General features: G+C 48.7%; 1 protein-coding gene across 1 annotated transcript; it reads left to right on the forward strand.

The window, feature by feature from the left end:
• The first annotated feature begins 263 nt into the window (after positions 1-263).
• LOC147963163 (uncharacterized) lies at positions 264-21,178 on the forward strand. The gene is made up of 3 exons (XM_087529490.1): positions 264-453; positions 20,325-20,704; positions 20,798-21,178. The coding sequence occupies exons 1-3, from the start codon at positions 264-266 to the stop codon at positions 21,176-21,178; spliced, it is 951 nt and encodes a 316-aa protein (XP_087385616.1).
• The last annotated feature ends 4,776 nt before the right edge of the window (positions 21,179-25,954 follow it).

Raw genomic sequence — 25,954 nt, forward strand, 5'->3', positions numbered from 1 at the left:
GCTCCAGTGACGGCGGCGGCGGGGCGTTTCTCCTAGGTCTCTTCTTCCCTCTCGTCTTGGGAGCATCTAGCAGCTGGAGGAGGGCCGCTGGAGTTTCGATCTGGACTTGCGGGCGCGGCGACTTAGGGGTGCGGGGCTCCGTGGTGAGCGCTGGCCGGGGGCTGGCGGCGTTTGGATGCTCCCGCGCGTGGCCCGATGTTGCGGTGGAGGTTGATTCCTCTTCCCAGATCTGGCCTGGTCGCGGCCGGCGGCGTCCCGGTCCGATGCGCATCGCGTGCGGCGATGTGTCAGCGGCTGTGCTCGTGACGGGCGATGCGGCGGTCGCGGTGGTGGACAATCCGTGCACAAGACGCTTGATGGAGGCCATTGGAACAGATCTGGGTGAAGACCTGCTCGCGGCTGCTGCCGAGGCCGGCGATGGCGGCACTATTCGGTGTCATTCCCTTGTTGAAGGCATTGAAGGAAATATGCCCCAGAGGCAATGATAAAGTGATTGTTTATTTTCTTATTTCACAATAAATGTTTATTATTCATGCTAGAATTGTATTAACCAGAAACATAATACATGTGTGAATACATAGACAAACAGAGTGTCACTAGTATGCCTCTACTTGACTAGCTCGTTGAATCAAAAAAGGTTAAGTTTCCTAGCCATAGACATGAGTTGTCATTTGATTAACGGGATCATATCATTAGGAGAATGATGTGATTGACTTGACCCATTCCGTTAGCTTAGCACTTGATCGTTTAGTATGTTGTTATTACTTTCTTCACGACTTATACATGTTCCTATAACTATGAGATTATGCAACTCCCGTTTACCGGAGGAACACTTCGTGTGCTACCAAACGTCACAACATAACTGGGTGATTATAAAGGTGCTCTCTACAGGTGTCTCCGAAGGTACTTGTTGAGTTGGCGTATTTCGAGATTAGGATTTGTCACTCCGATTGTCGAAGAGGTATCTCTGGGCCCTCTCGGCAATGCACATCACTATAAGTGTCAGTGTCAAAACCGGCGGATCTCGGGTAGGGGGTCCCGAACTGTGCGTCTAGGCCGGATGGTAACAGGAGGCAGGGGACACGAAGTTTTACCCAGGTTCGGGCCCTCTCGATGGAGGTAAAACCCTACGTCCTGCTTGATTATTGATGATATAGGTAGTACAAGAGTAGATCTACCACGAGATCAGAGAGGCTAAACCCTAGATGCTAGCCTATGGTATGATTGTTGATGTGTATGTTGTCCTACGGACTAAAACCCTCCAGTTTATATAGACACCGGATAGGGTTAGGGTTACATAGAGTCGGTTACAATGGTAGGAGATCTGAATATCCGTATCGTCAAGTTTGCCTTCCACGCCAAGGAAAGTCCCTTCCGGACACGGGACGAAGTCTTCAATCTTGTATCTTCATAGTCCTGGAGTCCGGCTGAAGGTATAGTTCGGCTATCCGGACACCCCCTAATCTAGGACTCCCTCAGTAGCCCCCGAACCAGGCATCAACGATAATGAGTCCGGCGCGCAGATTGTCTTCGGCATTGCAAGGCGGGTTCTCCTCCAAATTCCATGTACCTGTTGAATAAAGTCCGGTTTCTTGTAGATGTTGCGCTCCTTGGCTTCTGCGCCCAATAATGGCCGCTCCCCACGTGTCAAACGAATATGAAAGGTCTGGGTATTTTTACATTCACACCCCCAGCCGTGTAAACAAGCTGACCTATTTAAGGAGACGAGGATTTAGATCCAAACCACACCTTCCCCCTTCACAAGTGTTCATCAGAGTGCTTTCGACAAAGATACATTCCACCATGGCTAGCCGTCGCGACTCCTCCTACCGCCCTTCTAGCCCTAAGCCTGGATATTGGGAAAGATGCTCCATCCCTCATAGCGAGTTAGTGACGCTCCAGACAAAGGGATTTCTTCCCCAGGCCTATATGGTCCCGGTTCGAGCCGGTCTTGCCGTTTACAACGGCGGAGAGCAAGCGAAGAGTGCCCCTAATCCCTCCAAAGGAGAGCGGGTGTGCCTTGTCCCTTATTTAATAAGGGGGCTCGGATTCCCAATCCATCCATTTCTCCTGGGGTTGCTGGAGTTCTACGACCTCCAGCTACATCACCTCATGCCTGCCTCAGTACTGCATATTGCGGGCTTTGTAGCCCTCTGCGAGCTGTTCTTGGGTGTTGAAACTCATTTCGGACTGTGGAGGGAGCTATTTTGCCTCGTGCCCCGTTCCAAGAAGGGGTCTATGTATCAAGTGGGCGGAGCCGAAGTATGGCGCATCGCCGGGACCGGCTATCTGTCCGGAACCCCAAAGAAGGCGTCCGAAGACTGGCCCTCGGAATGGTTTTACATAGAAGACGTCCCGCTACCGGATCCTGTCCGGATCGGCCTCCCTGAATTCAACAATGCTCCCTTAAAGAAGCGCCTAAGCTGGCGCCCACGGAGCCCTCAGAGGGAAAGTGACAGGGACGTTGTTTACCTGATGGGCCGGATAAGATTGTTAGCTCATTCCGGACTAACCATGATCGGGGTCATGGCCGCATGCATCATGCGAGGGGTGCAGCCGCTACAGTATAGAGGCCACCCCATGTGGGACTTCAACGGGGAGAACGACACCACCCGCTACGGCCGTAAGGGGCCGGATTCGGCTGCGGCTCTAGTAAAGACCCTGTCCACTTTGTACAAGGGAGAAGAGGAGGATTTTCTCCGTGTTGACCCAAAGGGTGGATTTTCCATGTACAATCCTCCAAGCTGGGTGAGTGATCAAACTTTGCCCATCCATTTTATATCCCCATTGTTAAATATTTGATCGTAGTGATTCCGACGCAGGAACTGCGCCAGGCTGTTAAAGAAATGAACAGCCCTCCTCCACAACCCGAGGACCTAGGACGGTCCCTTGACCCGGACTCACAAGAGGATCCAGAGCTTTTGGTGGATCTGATTGATGGAGTGTTCCATCAATTGAGCAAGGACAACGCCCTGGTGGCCATTACGGCTGATTATCCAGGGCTAATCCCGGCCTCCCAGAAACAGGAGGCGGAACCTGCGGCGACAAGCCAACGAGGGGCCGCAGGGCCCCGTGGGCAGAAAAGAGGGGCAGTCCGAACTAGGGCATCAGCGCAAAGGTATGGCGCATCCCTTTATCACAGGTGTCGTACCTTCAGGGCATATTAACACTTGAGCACTCTTCAGGACAAAGAGACCTCGCCGAACTATATTCGGAGAGACCGCCAATCGCGCCTCCACCAGCCAGGCTCCAAAGCCTGGCCCGGAAGCGGGGCCGAACACAAGGCGCGCACCGGACGCTCTTCCGACGGAGGATGTGGACAGGTTGTCTGCCACCAACTCTGAGGTGGAGAGTGCCATGAAGCACAGGCGTCGCCGGACAATTCTTCGCGACGCTTGTTTCTCCCAAGAGGCGTTAGATGCCTTTAAGTCGGGAGATGCGTATCTCCGTGCCGCTCAAAATGGTCTAACCAGAGCCATGGAGCAATATGTAAAAGACATATGGGTAAGAAAATTTTGGTAACTATATATACCAGTAGCCCCCGAGACTTGAAACAGTTAAAATAACTGATTTAAGGATCATTTATTATGTAGATTCTTACGGAAAAGAATTCCCTACTGTCCAAGGAGCTGGAAGAGTGCAAAGCCCAACTTGAGGCCGCACTGGCCGCGGCAGGGGAGCCTAAAGAGGCCCCCTCAGGTAATATACACTTCGAAAGATAAGTATTTTGTGAAGCACAGCTTTGGTACGAATTCTGACAAATGAAATTGCAGATGGCGCCGGATTGGATCCGGAAAGGCAACACCTCTTACGCCAGTTAAAAGCTGGTGAGAGGGTGCTGTTAAAGGTGATGGGGGAGAAGAACGATCTCCGAGATGCCAGCACCAAGTTGGGCATCGAGCTGAAAGATGTTCGTGCCCAGCTGTCAGACTCCGTGAAGGAGAATCAGCGGCTTCGGCGCGGCATATTTAGTAAGTGCTTGAACGAACCTTTTGAAAGAAAGTTTGGCGAGGAAGTCGACTAACAGAGCAATGTCTGTAGGTGTGCTGACAGGTCGTCCAGCAGAGGAGATGCCCGGTTCTACGGGTGACCTTCTTCCCGAGCTGTCGCAACTGCTCGATCGAGTTCGGCAGGCGATGCGAGGCGTCGCCCAGGCCCTGTGGCCATCCGTCTCCATGCCCGAAGGCCTTGGAGAGCTTGCGGAGAAGCTAAAAGGAGCACGGCGGCGCTTCCGATTGTGGAAGATATCAGCCTGCCGTCAAGGCGCTAGGGAGGCCTGGGCCATGGTGAAGACGTGGTACGCAAAGGCTGACCCCAACCACATGGCCGAGGTCGGTCCTATAGGGCCCGATGGGAAGGAGATCCCTGTAAGCTTAGTATACGGCCAAGTAGAGTTGGCCGCAAAGTATTCCCAGCAGGACTGTAAATTAGACAGCCTGTTAGATGGTATTGAAGAGGAATACGATCAGTCAAAATGACTATGTAATGTAATTGACATTTATGATGCCTTCTAGCCGGATTGTAGATCGTTTGTCATGGCCGACCTTTTCGCTTCAGCCTCGCGACCTGACGATCCAGAGTGTGTCCGAATTCCCATGCAGTTATATAAGAACCGGGGACTGCATGGAGACCAGGCGTAGGGGTCATTAGTGCGTGAATAGACAAGTGCCCGACTAGTTATGTTATATTACATGGTTAGTAAGAAACATCTTCCAGGGAGAATAGTTCCATTAGGGGTTCCTTTCCCTGGGAGGCATGCCCTAAAGTGCATGTCCATGCTGCGAAAAGAAACGCAGGAAAAACATCTGGGGGCATATAGATAAAAATAAAAAAGATCATCTTTAATTCACCGACCGAATATTCCCTTAAGAACGCTAGCTTTCGGCTTCACCCAGTCTGAGGTACACGTCCGGCTGACCCGGCAGTAACAATCGCAGAGGTGCTCCCTTTACCACCTAGCCGAACAATCGGGAACGTAGGGGTAAGCACACAAGCCAGGTAACCCAGCTTGGCCAAAACTTAAGTCATATTGATGCATATAATGGTGAATAAAAGGTACATGCGGAAGTGTGACACATGTGTTGGGCATGAATCCCGTATGAATAAGCTTCTGTTTAAAGAAGCCCCCAAGTTTAATGATCGCGGATGGCCCGTCACTTTATGAGCCTTTAAGGGCTATAAGAGGGAGAAGGAAGAAGAAGAGAAATGCAAGACAGAAAATATATAAAAAATGGACAAAGGAAGGAGACAAACATAGAGTCCGACGCTTAGGCGTAGAATCTTCGGAGACGGGCTGCATTCCATGGGTTCGGCTCGAGTCGGTTATCTGATGTGTCTCGTAGGCGGTACGCTCCACCAGTCAGGACTTGGTCAATTATGAAGGGACCTTCCCACTTGGGCTTGAGTTTGTCCTTTTTCTTGTCCGGTAGTCGTAGAACTAATTCGCCAACATTGTAATTTTTGGCCCGTACTTCTCTGCTTTGGTATCTTCGAGCCCGCTGTTGATAGAATGCGGAACAGGCTTTTGCCACATCACGCTCCTCCTCCAATGCGTCTAAGCTGTCCTGGAGATCGAGCTCGGCTTCTCTTTATTCGTACATGCGCACTCGAGGTGAGTCATGAATTATGTCGCAGGGCAAAACTGCCTCTGCGCCGTACAGCATAAAGAATGGTGTGTATCCGGTGGTGCGATTCGGCGTGGTTCGCAGCCCCCAGAGTACGGAGTCGAGCTCCTCTACCCAGTGCGTGTTAGATTCCTTGAGGGACCGCACTAATCTGGGTTTAATGCCGCTCATGATAAGACCATTTGCATGCTCGACCTGGCCGTTGGTTTGGGGGTGATAGACGGAAGCATAGTCAAGCTTGATACCCATGTTTTTGCACCAGAGTTTTACCTCGCCGGCCGTGAAGTTCGTGTCGTTGTTAGTGATGATGCTGTGGGGAACTCCGTAATGGTGTACAAACCCAGATATAAAGTCTATCACAGGTCCGGATTCGGCCGTCGTAACAGGCTTGGCTTCTATCCATCTGGTGAACTTATCCACCATGACCAGTAAGTATTTGTGCTTGTGGGTTCCGCCTTTAAGGGGTCCAACCATGTCAAGCCCCCAGACCGCGAAGGGCCAAGTAATGGGGATAGTTCGGAGGGCGGTGGGTGGCATATGGCTTTGGTTTGCAAAGAGCTGGCAACCGGTGCATCATTGGACTAAGTCCTGAGCGTCTGCCCGGGCCATCGGCCAATAAAAGCCTGTACGGAAGGCCTTGCTTACAAGGGACCAAGCTGCAGCGTGATGACCGCCCAGTCCAGCATGAATTTCAGCCAGGAGGTTCCGCCCTCCTCTTCGGAGATGCACCTTTGAAGGACTCCGGTAGTGCTTTTCTTATAAAGCTCTCCCTCGTGGACTTTGTAGGCTTTAGATCGCCGCACTATGCAGTGTGCCTCATTTTGTTCCTCGGGGAGTTCCTGCCTGGTGAGGTAGGCGAGGAATGGTTCTGTCCACGGGGCGATGACGGCCATTATTACGTGGGCTGAAGGTGTTATTTCATTGGCAGAGCCTCCGATTGTGTCAGAATTTTCGGTGTCGGGCAGGGTCCGGGGTGTTATTGTTCGGCTCCCCTTCCCATACTACAGATGGCTTGAATAGCCTTTCCAAGAAGATGTTGGGGGGGGGACTATATCGCTTTTTGCGCCGATGCGTGCCAGGACATCTGCCGCCTGATTGTTTTCCCGGGCTATATGGTGAAATTCAAGCCCATCGAACCGAGCTGACATTTTTAGGACGGCGTTGCGGTAGGCTGCCATTTTTGGATCCTTGGCATCGAAGTCTCCATTTATTTGGGATATTGCGAGGTTCGAGTCCCCACGCACCTCTAGGCGTTGAATACCATGGATACTGCCATCGAGAGACCATGTAAAAGGGCCTCATATTCGGCTGCGTTGTTGGAGTCCGTGTACATAATCTGGAGTACGTATTGAACTGTGTCTCCTGTGGGGGACGTCAAAACGACGCGAGCCCCCAGTCTGGCCAACATCTTGGAGCCGTCGAAGTGCATGATCCAATTTGAATATGTGCCGTACTCTTTAGGGAGTTCGGCCTCCGCCCATTCTGCGACGAAGTCGGCCAAGACTTGCGACTTGATGGCTCGCCGTGGCTTATAAGTTATGTCAAACGGGAGGAGCTCAATGGCCCATTTTGCAATCCGGCCCATTGCGTCACAGTTGTTTATAATATCGTTAAGTGGTACTTCCAAGGCTACTGTTATTGAACAGTCTTGAAAGTAGTGTCGTAGCTTTCGGGATGCCATGAATACCGCGTACGCGATCTTTTGATAGTGCGGGTACCGTGATTTGCAAGGGGTGAGGACAGTGGACACATAATAGACCGGCTTTTGAAGGGGGAATCTGTGTCCGTCCGCTTCTCGTTCGACGACGAGCACTGCGCTTACAACCTGATGTGTTGCTGCAATGTATAATAGCATTGGTTCGCCAATATTTGGCGCGGCCAGGACTGGGTTTGTTGCGAGTATGGCTTTTATCTCCTCGAGTCCGGCCGTAGCTGCATCCGTCCATTCGAAGTGTTTGGTGCGCCGAAGGAGGCGGTAAAGGGGTAGGGCCTTTTCTCCCAAGTGGGAGATAAAGCGGCTTAGAGCTGCCACACATCTAGTTAACTTTTGTGTTTGTTTGAGGTCCTTTGGGATATCCAGTTGCGACAGAGCTCGGATCTTGTCTGGATTTGCTTCGATTCCTCTATCAGATACAATGAAGCCCAAGAGCTTTCCGGCTGGAACGCCGAAAACGCATTTTTCCGGGTTGAGCTTGATGTCGTATGTTCGGAGGTTATCAAATGTGAGCCTCAAGTCGTCTACTAGAGATTCGACATGTCTTGTTTTGACGACCACATCATCTACATATGCCTCTACTGTTTTGCCGATCTGGCTTGCCAGACATGTCTGAATCATGCGCTGATATGTTGCGCCGGCGTTTTTGAGCCTGAAGGACATTGTGTTGAAGCAGAATGGGCCGTATGGTTTGATAAATGCCGTTGCGGATTGGTCTGATTCTGCCATCTTGATTTGATGGTAGCCGGAATATGCGTTGAGGAAACACAACGAATTGTGTCCTGCGGTAACGTCAATAATTTGATCGATGCGGGGGAGGGGGAAGGGATCCTTTGGGCAAGCCTTGGTAAGGTCTTTAAAATCAACGCACAGGCGCCAGGATTTGTCCTTCTTTGGTACCATCACCAGGTTTGCTAGCCAATCCGGATGTTTTATGTCTTTGATGAATCCGGCCTCCAATAGCTTTGCTAGCTCCTCTCCCATAGCCTGTCTCTTAGGTTCGGAAAAATGGCGAAGAGCCTGTTTGACAGGTTTGAATCCTGTTTGGATATTTAAGTTGTGCTCGGCCAGCCTGCGTGGGGTTCCTGGCATGTCTGAAGGGTGCCAGGCGAAAATGTCCCAGTTTTCTCGTAGGAACTCTCGTAGTGCGGCTTCTACATCAGGGTTTAACTGTGCCCCAATGGAAGCTGTTTTATTTGGGTCCGTTGGATGGACTTGGAATTTGACTATTTCGTCCGCCAGTTTAAAGGAGGTGGACTTTGATCTTTTGTCGAGTACCACATCGTCCCTATTCACCGTAGAGCGCAGCGCAGTCAGTTCCTCAGCCGCTAGGGCTTCGGATAGTGCCTCGAGGGCCAGTGCGGCTGTCTTATTTTCGGCGTGGAGTGCTATGTCCGGATCACTAGCGAGAGTGATGATCCCGTTAGGCCCGGGCATTTTGAGCTTCATGTACCCGTAATGGGGTATTGCTTGGAAGATTGTAAATGCTTCCCGCCCTAGCAGAGCGTGATAACCGCTGCTGAACGGAGCCACATGGAACGTGATCTCTTCGGACCTGTAATTATCCGGCGTGCTGAACACCACATCTAGTGTGATTTTTCCTGTACAGCGCGCTTCCCGACTGGGGATTATCCCTCTAATGGTTGTGCTGCTTCGCTCGATTCGGCTCCAGTCTAGTTCCATTTTTTGAAGAGTTTCCTCATAAATGAGGTTCAATCCGCTGCCGCCGTCCATGAATACCTTGGTAAGACGAAAGCTGTCCACTATTGGGCTGAGGACCAATGCGGCTGGAGCTCGGGCTGTTCGGAATCTAGGTTCATCACTGGCGTTAAAGGTAATAGCCGTGTCACTCCATGGGTTTATTGTTGCTACTTGATAGACTAGTGAGTTAGTTGCGGGATGATGCATTACGTAACGAGTAAAGAGACTTGCCGGCAACGAGATTGAGCTAGGTATTGAGATACCGATGATCGAATCTCGGGCAAGTAACATACCTATGACAAAGGGAACAACGTATGTTGTTATGCGGTTTGACCAATAAAGATCTTCGTAGAATATGTGGGAGCCAATATGATCATCCAGGTTCCGCTATTGGTTATTGACCGAAGACGTGTCTCGGTCAAGTCTGCATAGTTCTCGAACCCGTAGGGTCTGCACGCTTAAAGTTCGGTCATGATCGGTATTATGAGTTTTGTGTTTTGATGTACCGAAGGTAGTTCGGAGTCCCGGATGTGATCACGGACATGACGAGGAGTCTTGAAATGGTCAAGACGTAAAGATCGATGTATTGGACGACTATGTTCGGACACCGGAAAGGTTCCGGAAGGTTTCGGACATATATCGGAGTACCGGAACCCCCCCCCCCCCTAGAGCATAATGGGCCTACATGGGCCTTAGTGGAAATAGAGGGCAGCAAGGGGAGTATGGGGCGCGCCCCCCAAGGCCAAAACCGAATTGGTTTAGGGCAAGGGGGCGGCCCCCTCTTTCCTTCTCCTCCTCTCCCTTTCCTTCCCCTCTCCTACTAGGACTAGGAAAGAGGGGGCAAACCTACTTGGAGTATGATTGCCCCCCCTTGGGCGCGCCTCTCCCCTTGGCCGGCCCTCTCCTCCTCCTCTCCTTTATATACAGGGGTAGGGGGCACCCCATAGACACACAATTGATCATTGATCCCTTAGCTGAAGGAAATATGCCCTAAAGGCAATAATAAAGTTATTATTTATTTCCTTATATCATGATAAAAGTTTATTATTCATGCTAGAATTGTATTAACCGGAAACATAATACATGTGTGAATACATAGACAAACAGAGTGTCACTAGTATGCCTCTACTTGACTAGCTCGTTAATCAAAGATGGTTATGTTTCCTAACCATGGACAAAGAGTTGTCATTTGATTAACGGGATCACATCATTAGTTGAATGATCTGATTGACATGACCCATTTCATTAGCTTAGCACCCGATCGTTTAGTATGTTGCTATTACTTTCTTCATGACTTATACATGTTCCTATGACTATGAGATTATGCAACTCAAGTGTTCCGGAGTAACACTTTGTGTGCTACCAAACGTCACAACGTAACTGGGTGATTATAAAGGTGCTCTACAGGTGTCTCCAAAGGTACATGTTGGGTTGGCGTATTTCGAGATTAGGATTTGTCACTCCGATCGTCGGAGAGGTATCTCTGGGCCCTCTCGGTAATGCACATCACTTAAGCCTTGCAAGCATTGCAACTAATGAGTTAGTTGCGGGATGATGTATTACGGAACGAGTAAAGAGACTTGCCGGTAACGAGATTGAACTAGGTATTGGATACCGACGATCGAATCTCGGGCAAGTAACATACCGATGACAAAGGGAACAACGTATGTTGTTATGCGGTCTGACCGATAAAGATCTTCGTAGAATATGTAGGAGCCAATATGAGCATCCAGGTTCCGCTATTGGTTATTGACCGGAGACGAGTCTCGGTCATGTCTACATTGTTCTCGAACCCATAGGGTCCGCACGCTTAAGGTTTCAATGACAGTTATATTATGAGTTTATGTGTTTTGATGTACCGAAGGAGTTAGGAGTCCCAGATGTGATCATGGTCGAGACGAGGAGTCTTGAAATGGTCGAGACATAAAGATTGATATATTGGAAGCCTATGTTTGGATATCGGAAGTGTTCCGGGTGAAATCGGGATTTTACCGGAGTACCGGGAGGTTACCGGAATCCCCCGGGAGGTATATGGGCCTTAGTGGGCCTTAGTGGAAGAGAGGAGAGGTGGCCAGAGATGGGCCGCGCGCCTCTCCCCCCCTTGGTCCGAATAGGACAAGGAGAGGGGGCCGGCCCCCCTTCCTCCTCTCTCTCCTCTTTCCCCCCTCCACGAATCCTATTCCAACTAGGAAAGGGGGGGAGTCCTACTCCTGGAGGGAGTAGGACTCCTCCTAGCGCGCCTCCTCTTGGCCGGCCGCCCCCCTTTTGAGCCTTTATATACGGAGGCAGGGGCACCCCCTAGAGACACAAGTTGATCCACGTGATCATATTCTTAGCCGTGTGCGGTGCCCCCTTCCACCATAGTCCTCGATAATATTGTAGTAGTGCTTAGGCGAAGCCCTGCGACATTAGTACATCAAGATCGTCACCACGCCGTCGTGCTGACGGAACTCTTCCCCGACACTTTGCTGGATCGGAGTCCGGGGATCGTCATCGAGCTGAACGTGTGCTAGAACTCGGAGGTGCCGTAGTTTCGGTGCTTGATCGGTCGGATCGTGAAGACGTACGACTACATCAACCGCGTTGTCATAACGCTTCCGCTATCGGTCTACGAGGGTACGTAGACAACACTCTCCCCTCTCGTTGCTATGCATCACCATGATCTTGCGTGTGCGTAGGAATTTTTTTGAAATTACTACGTTCCCCAACATTAGCCGTGTGCGGTGCCCCCCGACCATAATCCACCTCGATCATATCGTAGCGGTGCTTAGGCGAAGCCCTGCGTCTGTAGCATCATCATCACCGTCACCACGCCGTCGTGCTGATGAAACTCTCCTATGGAGCTTTGCTGGATTGGAGCTCGCGGGACGTCATCGAGCTGAACGTGTGATGAACTCGGAGGTGCCGTACGTTCGTTACTTGGATCGGTCGGATCGTCAAGACGTACGACTACATCAACCATGTTGTTCTAACGCTTCCTCTTTCGGTCTATGAGGGTACGTTGTGATAGCCTGGCTTATTAGGGATGATAGACTACTCATATCAATAAGGAATTCCTTCTTTTCCGGGAGCCCATTCGGACAGAACTCCAAAGTTAAGTGTGCTCAGCTTGGAGTAGTTTCAGGATGGGTGACCGACCGGGAAGTTGCTCCCGGGTGCGCACGAGTGAGGACAAAGTGCGCAGAAAAGACTAGTATTGATCTGTGGGGCCAGTCTAGATCCCGCTAGGAGTAACGACCATCGGCGGGTGTGTCCGGGGCGTTACATACGGGGACAACACTCTCCCCTCTCGTTGCTATGCATCACCATGATCTTGCGTGTGCGTAGAATTTTTTTTGAAATCACTATGTTCCCCAACAGTGGCATCCGATCCTAGTTTTATGCGTAGATGTTATATGCCCGAGTAGAACACAAGTGAGTTGTGGGCGATACAAGTCATACTACTTACCAGCATGTCATAGTTTGGTTCGGTGGTATTGTTGGATGAAGCGGCCCGGCCAGACATTACGCTTACGCTTACGCGAGACTAGTTCTACCAACGTGCTTTGCACACAGGTGGCTAGCGGGTGTCAGTTTCTCCAACTTTAGTTGAACTGAGTGTGGCTATGCCCGGTCCTTGAGAAGGTTACAACAACACTAATTTGACGAACTATCATTGTGGTTTAGATGCGTAGGTAAGAACGGTTCTTGCTCAGCCCGTAGCAGCCACGTAAAATTTGCAACAACAAAGTAGAGGGCGTCTAACTTATTTTTTGCAGGGCATGTTGTGATGTGATATGGTCAAGACTTGATGAAATATAAATTGTTGTATGAGATGATCATGTTTTGTTAAAGTTATCGGCTACTAGCAGGAGCCTTATGGTTGTCTCTTTATTTGCATAAGATGCAAGTGCTATGTAATTGCCTTACTTTATCGTTATGCGATAGCAATAGTTGCAAAAGCAATAGCTGGTGAGACGACCATGTGATGACACGTTGATAAAAGATCAAGATGATGGAGATCATAGTGTCATGCCGGTAACAATGGATATCATGACAGTACTTTGGAGATGAAGATCAAAAGCACAAGATGATGATGGCCATATCATGTCACATATTATGATTGCATGTGATGTTTATCTTTTATACATCTTATTTTGCTTAGTTCAGCGGTAGCTTTATAAGATGATCCCTTACTAAATTTCAAGCTAAAAGTGTTCTCCCTGAGTATGCACCGTTGCCAAAGTTCGTCGTGCCGAGACACCACGTGATGATCGGGTGTGATAAGCTCTACGTTATTCTACGACGGGTGCAAGCCAGTTTTGCACACGCAGAATACTCAGGTTAAACTTGACGAGCCTAGCATATGCAGATATGGCCTCGGAACACTGGAGACCGAAAGGTCGAGCGTGAATCATATAGTAGATATGATCAACATAGTGATGTTCACCATTGAAAACTACTCCATCTCACATGATGATCGGACATGGTGTGAGGTGATATGGATCACGTGATCACTTAGATGATTAGAGGGATGTCTATCTAAGTGGGAGTTCTTAAGTAATATGATTAATTGAACTTTAATTTATCATGAACTTAGTCCTGGTAGTATTAGCATATCTATGTTGCAGATCAATAGCTCGCATTTAGCTCCCCTGTTTTATTTTTGATATGTTCCTAGAGAAAACTAAGTTGAAAGATTTTAGTAGCAATAATGCGGATTGGATCCATGATCTGAGGATTATCCTCATTGCTGCACAGAAGAATCGTGTCCTTAATGCACCACTAGGTGACAGACCTATTGCAGGAGCAGATGCAGACGTTTTGAACGTTTGGCTAGCTCAATATGATGACTACTTGATAGTTTAGTGCACCATGCTTAACGGCTTAGAATCGGGACTTCAAAGATGTTTTGAACGTCATGGACCATATGAGATGTTCCAGGAGTTGAAGTTAATATTTCAAGAAAATACCCAAGTTGAGAGATATGAAGTCTCCAACAAATTCTATAGCTAAAAGGTGGAGGAGAATAGCTCAAGCAGTGAGCATGTTCTCAGATTGTCTGGGTACTACAATCGCTTGAATCAAGTGGGAGTTAATCTTCCAGATAAGATAGTGATTGACATAATTCTCTAGTCACCATCACCAAGTTGGTAGAACTTCGTGATGACTATAGTATGCAAGGGATGAAGAAAACGATTCCCAAGCTTTTCATGATGATGAAATCGATGAAGGTAGAAATCAAGAAAGAGCATCAAGTGTTGATGATTAACAAGACCACTAGTTTCAAGAAAAGGGCAAAGGGAAAGAAAGGGAACTTCATGTAGAATGGCAAGCAAGTTGTTACTTCAGTGAAGAAGCCCAAAGCTAGACTAAAGCCTGAAACTGAGTGCTTCTAATGCAAAGGAAATGGTCACTGGAAGCGGAAATGCCCTGAATATTTTATAAAAAGGATGGCAAAGTCAACAAGGGTATATTTGATATACAGGTTGATGTGTACCTTACTAGTGTTTATAGTAGCCCCTGGGTATTTGATACTTGTTCGGTTGCTGAAAATTAGTAACTCGAAACAGGAGTTACAGAATAAACAGAGACTAGTTGAGCGTGAAGTGATGATGTGTGTTGGAAGTAGTTCCAAGATTGATTTGATCATTATCACACACTCCCTATACTTTCGGGATTAGTGTTGAACCTAAGTAAGTGTTATTTGATGTTTTGCGTTGAGCATGAATATGATTTGATCATGTTTATTGCAATATAGTTATTCATTTAAGTTAGAGAATAATTGTTGTTCTGTTTACATGAATAAAACCATCTATGGTCATACACCCAATGAAAATGGTTTGTTGGATCTCGATCGTAGTAATACACATATTCACAATATTGAAGCTAAAAGATGCAAAGTTAATAATGATGGTGCAACTTATTTGTGGCACTGCCGTTTAGGTCATATTGGTGTAAAGCGCATGAAGAAACTCCATGCTGATGGGATTTTGGAATCACTTGATGCTTGCGAACCATGCCTTATGGGCAAGATGACTAAGACTCCGTTCTCCGGAACAATGGAGCGAGCAACTGACTCATTGGAAATAATACATACTGATGTATGCGATCCGATGAGTGTTGAGGCTCGCGGCGGGTATCGTCATTTTCTGACCTTCACAGATGATTTGAGCAGATATGGGTATATCTACTTAATGAAACATAAGTCTGAAACATTTGAAAAGTTCATATAATTTCAGAGTGAAGTGGAAAATCATCGTAACAAGAAAATAAAGGTTCTACGATCTGATCGTGGAGGAGAATATTTGAGTTACGAGTTTGGTCTTCACTTGAAACAATGCGGAATAGTTTCGCAACTCTCGTCATCTGGAACACCACAGCGTAATGGTGTGTCCGAACATCATAACCGTACTATATTATATATGGTGCAATCTATGATGTCTCTTACCGATTTACCACTATCGTTTTGGGGTTATGCATTAGAGGCAGCTGCATTCACGTTAAATAGGGCACCATCTAAATCCGTTGAGACGACACAATATGAACTGTGGTTTGGCAGGAAACCAAAGTTTTCGTTTCTTAAAGTTTGGAGTTGCGATGCTTATGTGAAAAAGTTTCAACTTGATAAGCTCGAATCCAAATCGAAGAAATGTGTCTTCATAGGATACCCAACGGAGACTATTGGGTAGACCTTCTAATCACTGATCCGATGGCAAGATATTCGTTGCTAAGAATGGATCCTTTCTAGAGAAAAAGTTTCTCTCGAAAGAAGTGAGTGGGAGGAAAATAGAACTTGATGAGGTAATAGTACCTTCTCCCGAATTCGAAAATAGTTCATCATTGAAATCAGTTCCAGTGATGCCTACACCAATTAGTGAGGAAGATTAATGATGATGATCATGAAACTTCAGATCAAGTTACTATCAAACCTCGTAGGTCAACCAGAGCACGGTCCGCACCAGAGTGGTACGGTAATCCTGTTCTAGAGGTCATGTTGCTTGACCATAACGAACCTACGAACGATGAGGAAGCGATGATGAGCCCAGATTCCGCAAAATGGTTTAAGCCCATGAAATCTAAGATGGGATCCATGTATGAGAACAAAGTATGGACTTTGGTTGACTTGCCCAATGATCGGCAAGCCATTGAGAATAAATGGATCTTCAAGAGGAAGACGGACACTGATAGTAGTGTTACTATCTACGAAGCTCGAATTGTCGCAAAAATGTTTTCGGCAAGTTCAAAGTGTTGACTACGATGAGATTTTCTCACTCGTAGAGATTCTTAAGTTTGTCCGAATCATATTAGCAATTGACACATTTGATGAAATCTGGCAAATGAATATCAAAACTGCATTCCTGAATGTATTTCTGGAAGAAGAGTTGTATATCATGCAACCAGAAGGTTTTAACGATCCAAAGGGTGCTAACAAAATGTGCAAGCTCCAGCGATCCATCTATGGACTGGTGCAAGCATCTCGGAGTTGGAATATACGTTTGATGAGTTGATCAAAGAATATAGCTTTATACAGACTTGCGGTGAAGCCTGTATTTACAAGAAAGTGAGTGGGAGCTCTGTAGCATTTCTGATATTATATGTGGATGACATATTGCTGATTGGAAATGATATAGAATTTCTAGATAGCATAAAAGGATACTTGAATAAAAGTTTTTCAAAGAAAGACATCGGTGAAGCTACTTACATATTGAGCATCAAGATATATAGAGATAGATCAAGACGCTTGATAAGTTTTTCAATGAGTACATACCTTGACAAGATTTTGAAATAGTTCAAAATTAAACAGTCAAAGAAAGAGTTCTTGCCTATGTTGCAAGGTATGAAGTTGAGTAAGACTCAAAACCCGACCACGGCAGAAGATAGAGAGAGAATGAAAGTTATTCCCTATGCCTCAACCATAGGTTCTATAAAGTATGTCATGCTGTGTATCAAACATATTGTGCACCCTGCCCTGAGTTTGGCAAGGGAGTACAATAGTGATCTAGGAGTAGATCACTGGACATTGGTCAAAATTATCCTTAGTGGAATAAGGATATGTTTCTCGATTATGGAGGTGACAAAAGGTTCGTCGTAAAGGGTTACGTTGATGCAAGTTTTGACACTGATCCAGATGACTCTATGTCTCAATCTGGATAAATATTGAAAGTGGGAGCAATTAGCTAGAGTAGCTCCGTGGAGAGCATTTTTGACATAGAAATTTGCAAAATACATACGGATCTGAATGTGGCAGACCCGTTGACTAAACTTCTCTCACAAGCAAAACATGATCACACCTTAGTACTCTTTGGGTATTAATCACATAGCGATGTGAACTAGATTATTGACTCTAGTAAACCCTTTGGGTGTTGGTCACATGACGATGTGAACTATGGGTGTTAATCACATGGTGATGTGAACTATTGGTGTTAAATCACATGGCCATGTTAACTAGATTATTGACTCCAGTGCAAGTGGGAGACTAGAGGAAATATGCCCTAGAGGAAATAATAAAGTTATTATTTATTTCCTTATTTCATGATAAATGTTTATTATTCATGCTAGAATTGTATTAACCGGAACATAATACATGTGTGAATACATAGACAAACAGAGTGTCACTGGTATGCCTCTACTTGACCAGCTCGTTGAATCAAAGATGGTTAAGTTTCCTAGCCATAGACATGAGTTGTCATTTGATTAACGGGATCACATCATTAGGAGAATGATGTGATTGACTTGACCCATTCTGTTAGCTTAGCACTTGATCGCTTAGTATGTTGCTATTGCTTTCTTCATGACTTATACATGTTCCTATGACAATGAGATCATGCAACTCCCGTTTATCGGAGAAACACTTTGTGTGCTACCAAACGTCATAACATAACTGGGTGATTATAAAGGTGCTCTACAGGTGTCTCCGAAGGTACTTGTTGAGTTGGCGTATTTCGAGATCAGGATTTGTCACTCCGATTGTCGGAGAGGTATCTCTGGGCCCTCTCGGTAATGCACATCACTATAAGCCTTGCAAGCAATGTGACTAATGAGTTAGTTGTGGGATGATGCATTACGTAACGAGTAAAGAGACTTGCCGGCAACGAGATTGAGCTAGATATTGAGATACCGACGATCGAATCTCGGGCAAGTAACATACCGATGACAAAGGGAACAACGTATGTTGTTATGCGTTTGACCGATAAAGATCTTCATTGAATATGTGGGAGCCAATATGAGCATCCAGGTTCCGCTATTGGTTATTGACCAGAGACATGTCTCGGTCATGTCTGCATAGTTCTCGAACCCGTAGGGTCCGCACGCTTAAAGTTCGGTGACGATCGGTATTATGAGTTTTGTGTTCTGATGCACCGAAGGTAGTTCGGAGTCCCGGATGTGATCACGGACATGATGAGGAGTCTCGAAATGGTCGAGACGTAAAGATCGTTATATTGGACGACTATGTTCGGACACCGAAAAGGTTCCGGAAGTTTCGAACATATATCGGAGTACCGGGGGTTACGGGAACCCCCCCCCCCCCCGGAGGCATAATGGGCCTACATGGGCCTTAGTGGAAATAGAGGGCAGCAAGTGGAGTATGGGGCGTGTCGTGGTTCTAACTCTGACAGTGATGTAGGGGGGTATGTATGGAGAGGCTAGATCTTAGCTATTGAGGAGTTGTAAGCACATGAGGATTACGAGTTCAGGCCCTTCTCGGAGGAAGTAACAGCCCTACGTCACGGTGCCCGGAGGCGGTCAACTGAATTATGTGTGTGTGAATAACAAGGGTGCGAACCCTTGATACTGAGGAGGGGGGTGGCTTATATAGAGTTCGCCAGGCCCCTCTAGCCCTCCGTAATGCAGGGTTTAAAGTACATTAAGAATGGGGGTTACTGGTAACGCCCCTAATAAAGTGCTATGATGACCATAAAAGTTACTTAATGACCGACCGTTTGCGTGCGGAGTGACTTTAGATCTCCTGGCAGTCGAGTGGTTGGCTTCATGGTCGAGTGATAGCTTCGTGGTTGAGTGTCTTGAATCCGTCGAGTGGGATACCTCCAAGTTGATTGAAAGGTGACTTCTTCTAGGGATGTCCTTGAGTAGGGCACTTAGGACAGGTCCATGCCCCTACCCTAGGTACGTAGCTTCATCATTAGCCCCCGAATGGATCGAGGTTTGAGTGGGGAAAGAGTTGGGGATCTTTCCGACTGGTTCTTCATGTTATATGAACGTCTTGTTTTGGATCAATTGTCACGGATGACGTCGTCAACTTCTTTCAGTCGCCTTGATCCATTCTTGGCCTCTTGTCGAGTGAATTTCTTTACTTGTGAAGTTCCGAGTGATGGTATGAAAGGGATCTTCTGTTTGACGAGTTGTCCTGCGGTCCGCGGATTTTGCGGGATTTGAATTTCGGGAAGCGCGCGGGACGGGGGCGGCCGCAGTAATCGGATGGGATAGGACGGAAGCTCCTCGATCCCCGCGCCACCTTTTTCGCCACGTACCGCGCGCACGTCTGTTGCGGGATTTGACGGGATTGCCTGGGCCTACCAGTCAGCCACTCGGAAGCGACCTCTTATAAGTTGCCGGCTCGGGGCCCCCGAACAGTGCGCCACCACTTTTCCCTCTTCCTTCACAAGATCCTCCGCCACCTCCGCTCTCACCTTGGTGCCGTAGGCCTGTTCGAGCTTCGCCGACAACGATGGTGAAGGAGAAGACGTCGGCTCTGGAGCGCGCGAAGAAGGCGGTGGTGCAGGGGAAGGGGAAGAAGTCCGCTCGGGGTGGAACTTCCTCGAGGACTGCTCTGCCCAAGGATTTGATCCAGGGCGACTGGATGCCGTCAACGATTCGGCAGGATGATCTTGATGATCTGGTCGAGGGGGGATTCATGCCCCGCGAATCTGTGCGTCTTCCGGGGAAAGAAGTCGAACCCCAGCCTCGTGATGGTGAGTGCGTCCTCCTCACCACCCATATCGATCGCGGATTCTCTCTGCTTCCTCATCCTTTTTTCCAGAGCTTCTTGAACTTCTTCAGAGCGCAGCTCCATCACTTTACTCCCAATTCTATTGTGTATCTTGCTGCTTTCGTTTCCTTGTGTGAAAACTTCTTGGGTTGCCGCCCCCATTGGAGACTCTTCAAGCACATCTTCACTTGCCACTCTCAGTCGGTCAAGAAGGCCAAGTCGAGTGACGAACGGACGCAGGTGATTTAGCTGTGCGGGGGCCTGGCGATCCAGATGAGGGGAAAAAGTTCCTTTCCATCTATCACTTTTCCCGAGTCAGTCCGTGGGTGGCAATCGACTTGGTTTTACTGTAAAGACCAGGTGACCCCTGGACAGTCGACTGGGCTTCCCCCTTTTTCTCTGAATCGAGCACAAAAACCTGCCTCTCTGAAAGTGACGCCGGAGGAAAAGGCGCAAGTCAAGGTGCTGGTCGGTCGAGTGGTTCAGCTTGTCCGCGAGGGTGTGACTGGCATGGACTTGCTGGAAGTCTTCCTTCGGAGGCGTATCCAACCGCTTCAGGCTCGTGACCACCCGATGTGGCTGTACTCGGGTCTCGAAGACACCACTCGGATTCACCCAGAGGAGGTCACTGACGAGATGTTGGAAGGGTGGCTGTCAAGTATCACAGGGAACAAGGACAACCCCCGAGGTGCCAGGAGGATTCCTCCACTCAACCAATCATACGAAGTGGATCAGGTCTGACCTTGCATTTCTGACTGAGATCTTGCTTTCTTTATTTGTTCTCTTTGGATCAGTCGATTGACTTTTGTCTTGTTTGCTGTCCTCTAGGCCACTACTGAGATGTACTCGACACCCAATGGAGCACAGGAGCAGGCCGAGGAAGGAGAGGCGAGCGGAGGCGAAAGTGGAGACGAGAGAGAAGAGTGGGAATCTCACGGCGAAGGAGAGGGGGATGATGACGACGACTCCAGTGAAGAAGAGGAGGAAGAAGTCGAACCTCCCCGCTCGAAACGGCGATCCAAGCTTACACACGACCCTGCGCGGGAACGTGGTAAGGCGACTGTCCATGTTGGGCAGTCGTCGAAGCGCCCTCGGACCTCATCTCCAGCACCGACAGAAAAAACTCCCAAGCATCCACGCGCGACGCCGTCCAAGCCGCCCAAGACTCTGCCCAAGATGAAGATGACTGTCCCCACCATTTCTGGGTAATAGTAGAATTTGTTTTCCTTTGTCGAATGTGACGGACTCTTGGTCGACTCGTTGAATAAGCCGACTGACTTTCGAAATTTGCAGTGCTGCCACCTTGGAGATCTCCGCCAAGGACGATGATCAAGAGATGGAAGACGCTGTTACCTCCAACCCTGGTACGATTACTAACGCTCTGCTTTTTAGTCAACTGACGATTTCTTATAATTCCGGTCGATTGGATTTTTCTTGTAGCTCCTCCTCATGTCATCGACCTCCCTGATGATGAAGACGAAGTGCCGCTGAGGGCGAGAAGGAACAGGAGGGCGCCGGCTGGCCAGACCCCACAAACTACTTCGGCGCCTGAGGCCGTAGCTCGGGAGGGTGGTGACACCACTAGGGCTTCTGTGACCTTTGCTGTTCCTCTGACGAGTGTCCGGCCTTCGACGTCGACTGAAAATCCGCCTTCGCTTTTTGCGACACACCACATCCCTGAGGACCAAGCGGGTGCCGCTAAGGAGGCTATACCCTAGGCGGGGATCATGATGGAGCAAGTGAAGGTGGTTCGGGAAGCCAGCCAAGCAGCTTATGACGCAAGTTCAGCTCTTCAGAGCAACGTCCAGGTCAGTCGATTCACCGCTTGTTCTGTTAGGATATGCTATCTGAAGAATCTCTTTTCCGAAGGTCGTTATATCTGTACACCCACTGGGTGTGAGTGGGGGCACGCTGAGTGCACCCACTGGGTGTAGTCCACGAAAATACGGTGGACTACTGGCAGTCGACTGTAGTCTTTATATTGTGTTGCTTTAGTTGAACTTCTTCACTCGGTCTGGTCAGGCCATGGCGAATGGAACTGTACACGGTCGACTATGGGCAGTCGATTTTTTTTGGTCGAACCAGTGGGGGCACGCTGAGTGCACCCACTGGGTGTAGTCCCCGAGACTACTGTCGAATGTTTTTGATTCGGCTGTAGTCTTAGAAACGCCATCACTGTCTCTTGGTTACTCGGAAGCAACTTATCTTGGACGTCTGTCGACTGATTTTTTGCAGAAATCCTGCGAACTTGTGGCTCGCTACATTGAGTTGGAGCACAAACAGATCCAGCTCAACCTTGACTTGAAGCTTGCTCAGGAGAACTTGCAGAAGGCGAGGGACGAAGCAAAAGGTATGGCTGGTGAGCTTTTGTCGATTGTCCTTTCTTTCTGGCCGTCCTCGATGTTGATCTCACTTGCTGTTTCGCAGACAAAGTGGAGGAGGCTCTGAAGAAGAAGGATCAAGATCTTGCCGAAGCTCAGAAGGAGGCCTTGAACAAAACGAAGCTTGCTGAAGAAAAACTGGCTTCGGTCGGTACTCTTGAAAAGGAAAACTCCAGGCTGAAAAGTGCTCTCGACGTGGTTAATCAAGAGGTCAGCCGTCTGAAGAAAGACAAGATGACTCTGAGTGACCAGGCAGGTGAGCTGGCGGGGCAGAGGAACGATCTGGAGGTTTATCTTGGTGGACTCGCCAAGAAGCTGTTCGTCATGCTTGAGGGTAATTACTCTGGTCCGACTGACTTGCAGTTACCAAACCTGCATAGAGCCACTGAATTATCCTTGAATTGTGTTTACAGAATTCTGCCAGAACTTCAAGAGGAGACCAGTCGAGTGGAGACAGGCTTGGACCCCATCAATTCTCCAGTGAAGGACGAGGCTGCTATGAACGTGCTCCGACTGGAATCTCGTGTTGCCGGAGTTGTAGACTATCTTGCTCGGTTGAAGGTTGCGATGTCGCGGATCGACACCTCGCTCTGGCCTAGGACGATGCTTCAGAATGACCTGGAGTCCCTGATGACTCGACTGAATGAAGTCCCAGGTCGAGTGGCGGAATGGAAGAAATCTTCTGCTAGATGTGGTGCTGACGTCGCTCCGTCTCTGGTCCGCGTCCACTGCAAGGAAGTGCGAGAAGAAAAGTTGGCTGCCATCCAAGTTGCCAATACCAGGAAGCACAACTTTCAAGACTTCATGGAGACTTTCATTGCTGCTGCCACTCGCATTGCAGATGGGATCGACTTGGACGAGTTCGTCGCCCCTTCCAGTCCTCCGCCTGAGGAATAAAAACTATTATGCTTCACTTTAAATTTGCCTCGGAATGCCGAGTGGATTTTGTAACCGTTAAACTCTGTCGAGCTGGAGGATCGAGTACTTTGATCTGCGGTCTAGGACCTTTGGGTCTTATCTAAACTTGATTTATCATTGAATATCTTCATGAATTATCTGTCGAGTGGAACTTGTTCTTCACTCGAAATAACTTTGTATTTGTAGTGTAGCTCCTAAGGAGAAGGTAGCAGTCGATTTGCACCTCGTCGTCCTTGCGGATTGGGATGCGTTCCGTACTTAGGCGAGCACTGGGCCGCAGCTAAGAACCCGAGTGGGAGGTCTGCTCTCCACTCAATAGGATTTTAAAAACTTAGGCGAGTACTAGACTGCAGCTAAGCCTCCGAGCGGGAGGTCTGCTCTCCACTCGGTAGGATTTTTTCAAACTTAGGCGAGTACTCGACTGCGGCTAAGCCTCCGAGTGGGAGGTCTGCTCTCCACTCGGTAGGATTTTTTCAAACTTAGGCGAGTACTGGACTGCGGCTAAGCCTCTGAGTGGGAGGTCTGCTCTCCACTCGGTAGGATTTTTTCGCACTTAGGCGAGCACTGGGCTGTAGCTAAGCCCCCGAGTGAGAGTCTGGCTCGCCACTCGGTAGGATTTTTAAACACTTAGGCGAGCACTGGGCTGCAGCTAAGCCTCCGAGTGGGTGGTCTGCTCTCCACTCGGTAGGATTTTTTAAACACTTAGGCGAGCACTGGGCTGCAGCTAAGCCCCCGAGTGAGAGGTCTGCTCTCCACTCGGTAGGATTTTTCAAACACTTAGGCGAGCACTGGGCTGCAGCTAAGCCCTCGAGTGAGAGTCTGGCTCGCCACTCGGTAGGATTTTTTAAACACTTAGGCGAGCACTGGGCTGCAGCTAAGCCCCTGAGTGGGAGTCTGGCTCGCCACTCGGTAGGATTTTTTAAACACTTAGGCGAGCACTGGGCTGCAGCTAAGCCCCCGAGTGGGAGTCTGGCTCGCCACTCGGTAGGATTTTTTAAACACTTAGGCGAGCACTGGGCTGCAGCTAAGCCCCCGAGTGAGAGTCTGGATCGCCACTCGGTAGGATTTTTAAACACTTAGGCGAGCACTGGGCTGCAGCTAAGCCCCCGAGTGAGAGTCTGGCTCGCCACTCGGTAGGATTTTTAAACACTTAGGTGAGCACTGGGCTGTAGCTAAGCCCCCGAGTGGGAGTCTGGCTCGCCACTCCATAGGATTTTTTAAACACTTAGGCGAGCACTGGGCTGCAGCTAAGCCCCCGAGTGAGAGTCTGGCTCGCCACTCGGTAGGATTTTTAAACACTTAGGCGAGCACTCGGCTGCAGCTAAGCCCCCGAGTGAGAATCTGGCTCGCCACTCGCTAGGATTTTTAAACACTTAGGCGAGCACTGGGCTGCAGCAAAGCCCCCGAGTGAAAGTCTGGCTCCCCACTCGGTAGGATTTTTAAACACTTAGGCGAGCACTGGGCTGCAGCTAAGCCCCCGAGTGAGAGTCTGGCTCGCCATTCGGTAGGATTTTTAAACACTTAGGCGAGCACTAGGCTGTAGCTAAGCCCCCGAGTGAGAGTCTGGCTCGCCACTCGGTAGGAATTTTAAACACTTAGGCGAGCATTGGGCTGCAGCTAAGCCCCCGAGTGGGAGTCTGGCTCGCCACTCGGTAGGATTTTTAAAACACTTAGGTGAGCACTGGGCTGCAGCTAAGCCCCCGAGTGAGAGTCTGTCTCGTCACTCGGTAGGATTTTTAAACACTTAGGCGAGCACTGGGCTGCAGCTAAGCCCCCGAGTGGGAGTCTGGCTCGCCACTCAGTAGGATTTTTTTACAAACTTAGGTGAAACGGATTCGCAGCTAAGCTACCCACCGGGGGATTTCATACGCTATTATAGGAAAAAATTTAACACTCTTGATAAATAGACTACAGAAGTTTTTCTTATTACATCTCATCCGAGTGAGAATTCAAGTGTAAAAGGGGCGGAGCAGTTCCGCATTCCAAGCTCGTGGCTCATCGATCTGGCGACGGATATTGTAAAGGTGATATGCTCCATTGTGGAGGACTCTAGTGACGATGAAGGGGCCTTCCCAAGTAGGGGCGAGCTTGTGTGGTTTCTGTTGGTCTACTCAGAGGACCAAATCTCCTTCTTGGAAGGCTCGACTCTTCACATTTCTGGCATGGAATCGACGCAAGTCTTGCTGGTAAATGGTCGATCGGATCATAGCCATTTCTCTTTCTTCTTCCAGGAGGTCGACTGCATCTTGCCGGGCTTGTTCTGCTTCATCTTCGGTGTAAAGCTCGACTCGTGGCACATTGTGAAGTAGATTGCTCGGCAGGACTGCTTTAGCTCCGTAAACTAGAAAGAACGGAGTTCTTCCAGTCGACCGATTTGGGGTGGTCCTCAATCCCCACAGAACCGACGGAAGCTCGTCGACCCATGCGCCCGCTGCGTGCTTGAGATCACGCATCAGCCGAGGCTTTAGTCCTTTGAGAATTAGACCATTTGCCCTTTCTGCTTGTCCATTCGACTAGGGATGGGCGACCGATGCGTAGTCGACTCCTGTGCCTTGAGAGGCGCAAAAAGCTCTGAACTTGTCCGAATCAAAGTTTGACCCATTGTCAGTGATGATGCTATGCGGGACTCCATATCTGAATGTTAACTCCCTGACGAAACTGATAGCAGTGCAAGCATCAAGATTCT

This window comes from Triticum urartu, chromosome 6A, assembly GCF_056163025.1.
Source record: "Triticum urartu cultivar PI428250 chromosome 6A, HENAU_Tu73, whole genome shotgun sequence".
NCBI lineage: Eukaryota > Viridiplantae > Streptophyta > Magnoliopsida > Poales > Poaceae > Triticum > Triticum urartu.

What these genes read in the sequence shown, in the direction of transcription:
- LOC147963163 (XM_087529490.1), top strand. Translation starts at nt 264, where the DNA reads ATGCGCATCGCGTGCGGCGATGTGTCAGCGGCTGTGCTCGTGACGGGC. An exon ending in GTGTCATTCCCTTGTTGAAG is followed by an intron (nt 454 to 20,324) that starts GCATTGAAGGAA and finishes TTTACTGTAAAG; the next exon opens with ACCAGGTGACCCCTGGACAG. An exon ending in AATCATACGAAGTGGATCAG is followed by an intron (nt 20,705 to 20,797) that starts GTCTGACCTTGC and finishes GCTGTCCTCTAG; the next exon opens with GCCACTACTGAGATGTACTC.